Source organism: Aotus nancymaae, unplaced genomic scaffold (assembly GCF_030222135.1).
Source record: "Aotus nancymaae isolate 86718 unplaced genomic scaffold, 86718_ANA_hifiasm-v0.15.2.pri h1tg000036l, whole genome shotgun sequence".
NCBI classification, from domain to species: Eukaryota; Metazoa; Chordata; class Mammalia; order Primates; family Aotidae; genus Aotus; species Aotus nancymaae.
The window spans coordinates 90,915,537-90,924,725 of NW_026988450.1; the positions used below are offsets into that span (position 1 = coordinate 90,915,537).

At 55.5% G+C, this 9,189-nt stretch overlaps 1 protein-coding gene across 1 annotated transcript; it reads right to left on the reverse strand.

The window, feature by feature from the left end:
* Positions 1-1,412: 1,412 nt before the first annotated feature.
* On the reverse strand, positions 1,413-6,998 carry CYP11B2 (cytochrome P450 family 11 subfamily B member 2). Its single transcript, XM_064384103.1, has 9 exons — positions 6,760-6,998; positions 6,236-6,391; positions 4,422-4,621; positions 4,083-4,286; positions 3,728-3,882; positions 2,758-2,924; positions 2,282-2,360; positions 2,007-2,204; positions 1,413-1,562 (listed from the first exon to the last, which is right to left on the reverse strand). Exons 1-9 carry the CDS (start codon positions 6,996-6,998, stop codon positions 1,413-1,415), a joined length of 1,548 nt encoding a protein of 515 aa, XP_064240173.1.
* Between the last annotated feature and the right edge of the window lie 2,191 nt (positions 6,999-9,189).

The window sequence follows — 9,189 nt, forward strand, 5'->3', positions numbered from 1 at the left end:
TTTAGGGCTGCCGGTCCATCAGCAGCTTCCTTAAGCACCTCACAACCTAACTACCCACTCTTACTTTTTTTCCTTAAGGAGTTGGGACCCAGAACTCTTGGGAAATAGGGTGGAGGTCATTCTTCTGTACCTACTTCCTGCTGTGAAGGGGCATCCAGGGCCCTCTGGGTCCCTCCTCGTTGCTTGCTGTCTAAAGGCCTTTCCAGGTGCTGTTTTATTTTACTGTCTAGTTTACAGAACTAGATACTTTTAACTTTTAACCAATATGTTTACACACAGAATTGTTTTTTACAATTAATGTTTTAAAACTTGTTTAGACCTTCAAACCAAAATTTATACAACCTACTTGCATAAATTCCCTTTTATAACATTTTTACAACTTTCACTGACAAACTTAGGTTAAACTTTCTTTCTTTTATAACCTTCCTTACTAAGGTGCAATCTTAGAGCTTTTTAAATCTTTCTTTCTTTCCCCCTTACCTGGTGTCCTTCTTGGGTCTCACCTTCTGTGCCTCTCTTTCTCTTTGCCTTCCTTACCTCCTTCTCTCTCTCTCACTTATCATTTCTTTCAGTTTTTCTAAGTTTTCTGTTTCTGTGTGTCTTGCTTAAGCAGTGTTATTATCACTTGTAACTCTGCCTGCTTATTGCCATAAGCTGATGGCCCAGGCAGTGGGCTGTGATTCGACTTAATAAAGCTGAGATTAATTAACTAACTTAATAAGTGAGATTCGACTTAATAAAACTGTTTTAAGATTTTTTTGTAAATAAACTGAGCAAGCCAAGTTACTATATTTATGGGCTGAGCAGAAAAGGCTTTTTAATGCTAATATCACAGCTTTAATTTCAGCTCTTTGACTGCTAGTAAACTTAGATTGGGTGATTGAATTACGTGGTTTCTATCAGACTGCAGCTTTTTCTTGTTTGCCTGACCTATAAGTAAACAGTGTTAAAGCATCAGGCATGGAGAGGCTTCCTCCTCAGAGGCCTCCTGGGGCTTCCGCAGTTTGTTGTTCCTTGTTTATGTTACTCTAGTCAATTTACATAGGCGCTCTGGAGGTCCTTTCTCCTTTGCTGCTTCCCCCAACAGGGCGAGGGACAGGGACATGTGACACTAGGCAGGAAGGCAAGGGATAAAATCACAGCACGCTTGCATGGCCTGGAGCCAGCGCTGGGAGGGATGGGGGCAAACTGCTCAGCGGACACTGCTTGCTGGAGAAGGAGCCAGGTGGGGCTGGGGACAAGGCCGGGCCCTGCCAGTGAGATTGATCCAGCTGTGCCCTGGCCTTGCTGTTTGGCAAGCCTGGCAAGCCCCGGTCCTTGAGGCCCTCGGGTGTTCCGTTTGTGCTAGGGCTGGCTGACAGAGGGGTGGCTCTGGACATTGTGCGTGTGGGAGAGAAACGAGGTGGCCTCGGTCAGGCAGAGGGAGGCTGGTGGCCAGGCTGGGACCCTGGGTGTAGAGCCCTGAAGGTGAGGAGGGGGTACGTGCTGGGCCTCAGTATGAAGCTGTAGGCCATCTTTATGTCCTTTTGGGTTAGCGTCTCCACCTGGAAGTGTTTCAGCACCTAGGACAGAAGCCGGTTTTCCATCTAGCCTGGTCCACAACCCACGGACCTGGGGCAGCCTCCTCCCACCCTCCCAGGTGTAAGGATTATGCTGAAGACCTGTGCCCCAAGCTGTCCCATTCCTGACCAGCCACACCTAACAGCCCAGGCCCAGACTACCTCCTGCCCAGGTCTTGCCCAAGCCTCATTATCCTGTACAGGCTCCACCCCACTCCTCTAGTCCCCACCTCATTGTTTAGAAGCAACCTCACTCAGACCTTGCCATGCCTTGCTCAGCACAGACCCTTCCTGGTCAGGCCCTACTTCAACCAACCAAGGCCCCATCCACTGTTCCCAGGTCCCAACCACACCATGCAAGCCTCGCCCTCGGGGCCCAGGCCCGCCTCTGCTGCCCAGGCCCCGCCCCTGCTGCCCAGGCCCCGCCCCGGCCCCGGGTCTGCTCACGTGGTGCAGCAGCAGCAGCATCTCTGTCTCTGCCAGGCGCCTTCCCAGGCACTGGCGCATGCCAAAGCCAAAGGGCACGTGGTGGAAGCTCCTGCCACAGCCCCTGATGTCTAGCCAGCGCTGGGGGTTGTAGCGCTCAGGGCTTGGGAACAAGGCGGCATTGCGACCCAGCGAGTAGAGGAAAACCTGCACCAATGTCTGCAGACAGTGCAGAGCGGGGATCAGGAAGACTGGGGAGGGAGGTTCTCAGCTGGAGGGGTGTGGGGCTCACTCACCCCAGCGGGGATGTGGTAGTTCTGCAGCACCAAGTCTGAGCTCACCACTCGCTCCACAAAGGGACCCACAGGGTAGAGCCTGGAGGTGGGGGCATCCATAGAAAGGGTCCTCAGCTGGACGGGGCGTACCGTGCCCTCTGCAGCCTTCCCACCCAAGACCCCCAAATGTCCCCGGCCCATGGGAAGCCCAGGTTGTAAGGAAGAGCTTCTTGCACTTACTGAGCCAGGCCCAACCTCCCCTAATCTGAGCAGCCCCAAGCCCAGAAGGACACACCCCACATTAATCCCCAGGGTGTTGAAGAGGGATTCCAGAGGAAGAAGAGGTCCCTGTTCTTGAGGGAGAGGAAGAGCAGGTGCAGGGCAATGGGCTGCTGGGCGACGCTGCTTATCAGCCCCAGCTTCTGTCTGCCACCCCCCAGTGGGGGCTGCTCTCCAGCAGTGGCCGGGGCCACAGGGAGGGCTCAGCCAGTACCCACCTCAAGCTCTCCTTGATAGCCGCCCGCAGGAGGGGCAGCTCCGTGGTTGCCTTCTGGGGATGTTCACTGATGCTGGCCGCGGCGGCCAGGCTCTCCTGGCGCAGGGCCTGCTGCACGTCGGGGTTCCGAGCCAGCTCAAAGAACGTCATCAGCAAGGGATACACCGTCTGCAGGAGCCATGTCTGCAGGGTCAGGCCTTGCACAGAACTCAGCCCCCGACACACCCCTCCCAGGACAGCCCCCTCTGTGGGGTGGGGACATGCATGCCCTGAGCATGACAGAGCCCTGGAACCCCGGATCTGAAACCCTGATGATCACTTGGACCAGTTTCCCTGACTTCTTCAGAGAAAGGTGACCCCTATCTCAACCAAGGCCCAGGTCCCCTGCAGCCTCTTCAGGGGCTTCTTACAGCCACCATTAGGGCAGGGGGCTGAACCTCAGCATCGTCTGGGGAGTTCTGCAGCTCCAGCTCCATCTGCTTCCATTGGGTTCTCTCCATTGGGCACCCACAGGCCCCTCTGCACAGGCTGGAGCTGGTGCTGCCACCTTCTCCACAACCCTGCCCTCCCATGGGTCCCCAGCTCTGGCCCCAGGTGACAGGCACCCTGGGAAGGCTGCCCTATGCAGGCCTCCAGCTGCCTCTCCACCCTCCTTCTCCTCGCACGCCCAGAGCTTTCCAATGGGGACTGCAGTACTGTGTGTCCGGGGCCTCATCCACCGTCCTCCTGGCCTGGAGCATGGTTCCCCACACAGGTAACTGCAAACTCTGTCTCCTGAGGGGTAGCTCACATTTCCCTTCCCCTGCAAATCTCAACCCTTGACAAATGGAGGGAGAAGGCTGAGGGTAACAGAAATGCGGGGCCCATAGCCTAGGGATGGGGCATGTGGGTGCAGGGTGGCATTGGCAGGCACTGCCCGGGAGGGAGACTTGGCATCACTCTCTGTGGGTGGGGCTCGTTGCCGGCCTGACCGTGTCCACGCTCCCTGCAGTGAGTTCCATCGAGTTGGCCTTGATGGCATCTAGTGACAGTTCTGCATTCAACAGGAGCTCTGCCACGATGCCCGTGTAGTGTTGAGGGCGGTTGAAGGCCAGTTCCTGATAGATTTTCTGGATACAGTTGTCGCCTGTCCAGTGAGAGGGAGACCACCGGATTCCCAAGATCAGTCCAGCCCAGTCCCAGCCTCGCTCTCAATCTCCCTGGCAAGACAGTGAGGAATCCCCGGCCCCTCCCTGTGGCCTCCATTCTCCCCCGGGCAGTGGAGAGGGAGAAATTGGGCCCCATAGCGAGACTGCCCCATAGCACTGCCCAGGTCCCTGGCCTTACCGTACTGGAAGATGCAGTCCCAGGCCTCAAAGTGCTCCTTCCACACCTTGGAGCTGGTCCAGCGAGACAGGCTCCTGGGCATGAACATGAGCTGGACGGTGGATTTGAGCATGACCTCCAGGGCGTGGAGGAAGTTGAGGCTGGCAGAGCTGGGGCTGTGGCCAACCAGGCCCAGCCGCTCTCCAAAAAGGGCTAAGTTGCTGGCTGTGGGGAGGAGGCATTGTGAGCCCAAGGCAGCCCCCAGCCTCCTGGCTGCCTCCCCGACTCCCTCCAGCCCCCCATCCCCGTCCCTGGCCACTCCATGGTCTCTGAGGCTGGACCTTCCCACCTGGTCCACACCTTCTATGGTGTAGTGGAAGATGCTAGACTGGACGTCCAGGGTCAGGCTCCCCCGGGTGTTCTGCAGCACCTTGTTCCTGAGGGCCTGGGAGAAGTCCCTGGCCACCGAATCCACCATCGGGAGGAACCTCTGCACAGCCTTGGGTGACAGCACATCCGGGTTCAGCCGCAATCGGTTGAAGCGCCATTCAGGCCCGTTCCTACAGAGGCCAGGGCAGAGCTTGTCATGCCGCCCGGCAAGACACAGGCCCCGATCCGCATCCCGTCTCCCTTGTCCCCAGATGGAATCGGCTTCCAGGGAGCTGACTGGGGGCCCTGGAGGACGCTGCCTGCTTCTGTTCCAGCTCCAGCCTTTTCTCAGAGCGGCCTACAGGTGCTGGGCAAAGGCCACTCAGTTCTAAACAGGGGATGAGATGGTAGCTTCTGCCCACACGTTCTGAGGGGGTAACTGAGGTCATTCCTGGGACCTGACGCCCCAAGGCTGGCACCATCTCATCCCATGTGGGCCCTCACAGTGGTGGGGGCTCCATGGATGCTCCCAGGGAATGGTGGGGAGAAAGTTCCCCTCTCAGCCACATTCCTGCAAAAATCCTTTATTTATGTCCAGCTGGCTGCTGTCAGGTGTTGACAGGGATGACAGGCAGAAGACACATATGCACAGGTGTGCCCATGCAGGACCTCAATACACGTGTGTGAAGAGACACATGTACACGTGTGCCCATGCAGGACCTCAACACACGTGTGTGAAGAGACACATGTGCACGTATGCAGACACTACACCCATGCCAGCACCTGCCAATGCACACACAGAGACACCGGTGCACGCACACCACACATCACACATGCACACACTCAGGCATGCACATAATGCATGTGCAAATGCAGGTACAGAGAAACACATAGGCATGTGCACAGATACAAGACACACGCACACACACAGGAGCGCTCCCCCTCCTTCCCACATGCGCACCCAGCCTCCTGGACCTGCCTTCCTGGGTCCTGACTCCCCAGATGTGGTCTGTAGGCCAGCCTCAGTGAAGACCCCCACCCATGGGTGCCCTTTTACCTAAACCCCACTATTCCCAAGAGCATTCCTTTCCTGACATGGCATGGGGGTTGTCGCTGCTGTGACATTCTTGTCCAGTCCTTCCCCCATCCTAATGGCAACGTCCCTGCAGGTGACCGACTCCAAGCACCAGCCTCTCCCTGCCCACCTGACAAGGCACCACCCTCTCCAGGGCCCAGGAAACATCTCCCCAGTGCCATCAACCGCCCCACCTCATGCCTTGCTTCTGAGAGCAGTGGAGCCACCAGCCACCTGTGTCCCCACTTGCCTGCTGACCAGAACTGTCCCCATCACCAAGGTTTGCCAGGACTGCAGGAGCCAAGGGCGCCCTATGGGGAGGCTGCAGCCCTGGTGGACACCAGGCTCAGCACACACAGCCTGTGACCTGGGCCAGTGGGAGCCCCCTTCTCGGCGCCTCAGTTTCCTGACTGTGGGAAGGAGAGTCCCCAGCCACAAGAGAAAGCAGCCGCCAAAGTCGGTGCAGAGCAGGTTCTCCCTACACAGAAGGGCTCGTTGCTCTGCGTCCTCTCCTCTGCAGAGGTGCCCGTGCCCATTTCTCCCACCATTGCCCCGCTTCCCCAGCTGCAGGACAGATGTGACCCCAGGGGACGGCCGTCCTCCGAGCTGGGTGCTCACTCTCACCACCTGCCACACGGGCCCAGGGCGGACGTACTTTCAGCTCCTGCCTCTCTCACGTCCCAGGCTGCCCACCCTGCCCCAAGGTCCCAGCTCCCGGCTTGCCCCTCACAGCAAGAACACGCCACATTTGTGCCCACGATGTTGTCTGTAGGCCACCCAGGGCTCCAGGCTCATCCGGCGGGGGTGCAGGCTGTCCACCTGCTGCAGCCTCTCCACATCCTCCGGCAGCATCACCCACACCGTGCGTGGTCCTCCCGACTCGGACCTGTGGGGCCAAGCACAAGGCTCTGCTGGACGGGATCATGTCCTCCCTGGCCCCACCCTGCAGTCCCCATCCGGCAGTCTCCTGTCACCCTCCCCACTCCTGGATTAGTGGCTTCACAGCTGAAGCCCTCCTGCTGGCTCCCTGGAACCTGTCTACCTTAGTGTCTCTGAGTCCTGCCCTCTCTGCCGCGAGCCGGGGTTTGCTCCACACCATTGCCTGCACTGGCAGAGCCACAGACCAGCACGTGCTGCCCTTCCTCCCCATCCTCCAAAGGATGCAGAGCCCCAGGACCAGCTGGGAACGGCAGGGTCCTGGGCAGCAGGGGCAGGGATCTGGGTGTTCCCAGCGAGGGCCAGGGAGGGCTTTACCTGAAGATGGGTCCCAGCTCCTGGAAGGTCTGGTGCAGCTCCAGGTGCAGGTGCTCATAACCCTGCTCCCTCCATATCTGCAGCAGCCTCAGCCACCTGTTGCCTGGACGCTGGGGCATGGCTTCAAAGGGCAGCACCGTCCTGGGGGCCTGGGTGGCTCTGGTGCCCAGTGCCCGTGCCCCTGGCAGGGACAGCCAGGGCGCTGCCATGCATACCTCTGCCTTTGCCCTGAGTGCCATTCCAATGCTCCCTCCACCCTGTTCAGCCCCAATCCTTTTATCTCGCCCTGGAACCTGCCCTGGAAACGGATCACGTCATGGGAGAACTGGCTCTGGACCTTCCTGGAAAACTCAGAGCAAAGGTCAAGGCTGGAGGCCCCCACTCAAAGGTGGATGAAGGAGAAGTCAGGTGCCTGATTCCCCATCACCGCGAGTCCTGCTGGTCAGAGGATGCCGAGAAAAGGCATGGGGTCCGGACTGGGGGTCCATGAGGGTGGAAGGTGGTGGGATGTGGCCTCTCCTTTCTCCAGGACTGAGAGGAGCAAAATGGATGGGGACTTTATCTTATCGAGAGATGAGAGGGGGCCTTGGATTCTTTTAATAGACTTTATTTTTATACCACAGATTTAGTTCATTGCAAAATTGATCAAAACCTGCAGAAAATGCCCATGTACCTACCCCGTGCCCTGGCACAGGCACCTCCTCCACCACAGGAGTGCCCTGGCCACATCTGAGGAATCTGGATATTTGGTTATCAGCCAGGGTCCTGGACTGAGATGGGATCTCCTCCTGGTGGCGAACATTCTGTGGGTTTTGACAAATGTATGTGACTTGTATCCCTCCTTGCAGTAGCCTATGAGCATTTTCACTGCCTCAGGAAGAGGACCAGAAAGCCTGCGCTCCGCGCGTTCGTCCCTCCTGCCCGCCTGCCCCAGCCTCTGACATCTCTGGTTTCTTATTGTCTCCATGCTTTCGTCTTTTCCAAAATGCTGTGTAGTTGGAATGACACATTTTGTAGCCTTTTCGAAGTGACTTATCTCAGTTAGTAATGAATATGCACTTAAGCTTCCTCCATTTCTTTTCATGGCTTGATAGCTCATTTCTTTGTTTTTTTCTAGAGGCTGGGTCTCGCTTCTTCAGTGGTTGCCCTAGAATTTGCAATATACAGTCACAACCCATCCAAGTCGACTTTCACATTTCATATGGCTTCAGAGGGAACTCAAGCACTTTAGTAATAAGATATCCTTAGGCCGGGCGCGGTTGCTCACTTGAGGTCAGGAGTTTGAGACCAGCTTGGCCAACATGGTGAAACCCCATCTCTACTAAAAATACAAAATTAGCCAGGTGTGGTGGCGTGCACCTGTAATCCCAGCTACTCAGGAGGCTGAGGCAAGAGGATGGCTTGAACCTGAGATCTGCAGTGAGTCAAGATCACACCATTGCACTCCAGCCTGGGTGGCAGAGCGAGACTCTGTCTCAAAACAAGTGAATAATGAGATATTCTTAATTTCACCCACGTACCCATTGTACCATTGCTGTCCTCCATTTCACATATACATAACCATGATCATCAAACACACATTCTGGGTTTTATTTTATTATTTTATTTTTGAGACAGAGTTTCACTCTGTTGCCCAGGCTGGATCGCAGTGGTGTGATCTTGACTCTGCAACTCCGCCTCACGGGTTCAAGCAATTCTCCTGCCTCAGCCTCCCAGGTACCCGGGATTACAGGCGCCCACCATCACGCCCAGCTAATTTTTGTATTTTTAGTAGAGACGGGATTTCACCACGTGGGCCAGGCGGGTCTCGAACTCCTGACCTCAGGTGATCCACCTGTCTCGGCCTCTCAGAGTGCTGGGATTAGCGTGAGCCCCCTCGGCCAGCCTTTCCGTTGCTGTTGTTGTTTTCTTTTAGCACACTCTTAGATAAATTAAGGTTAAGAAAAAATAAAAGGCTTTGTTTTCTCTTGACTGATTCCTTCTGACACGCTCTTACTTTCTTTATGTAGATCAGGGTTGCTGACCTATATCATTTTCTTTCTCTCTGCAGAACTTTTGAAAAACATTTCCCCCAAGGCAGTTCTGTTGGCAACAAATTCCCTCAAGTTTTTATTTACCTGAGAAAATATTTCTTCTCACTTTTGAAGGATAATTTCACAGGATGCAGAATTCTGGGTTAGTGTATTTTCTTTTCTCTGCTAACACTTTAAATGTTTCACTCCACTATCTTCTTGTTTGCATGGTTTGTGAGGGTAAGTCAGGCATTATTCTTAGCTTTGCTCCTGTATAAATAAGGTGTCCTTCACCCAACCCCTGGTTTCTTTTCCATCTTTGATTTTCCTGAAGTCTGAATACAATATGCCTAGGGGTGTATGTCTGTTTTGTTTTGTTTTCTGTGTTTATCCTGCTTGGGGTGTTCTCTGAGCTTCT

Bases quoted from the DNA above. Each gene is read 5' to 3' on its own strand.
- CYP11B2 (XM_064384103.1), bottom strand. From the start codon at position 6,998: ATGGCACTCAGGGCAAAGGCAGAGGTATGCATGGCAGCGCCCTGGCTG. The intron at 3,883-4,082 runs GTAAGGCCAGGG...CTCACTGGACAG, and splicing joins GGACTGCATCTTCCAGTACG to GCGACAACTGTATCCAGAAA. The intron at 1,563-2,006 runs GTGAGCAGACCC...CTTCTGTCCTAG, and splicing joins TGCTGCTGCTGCTGCACCAC to GTGCTGAAACACTTCCAGGT.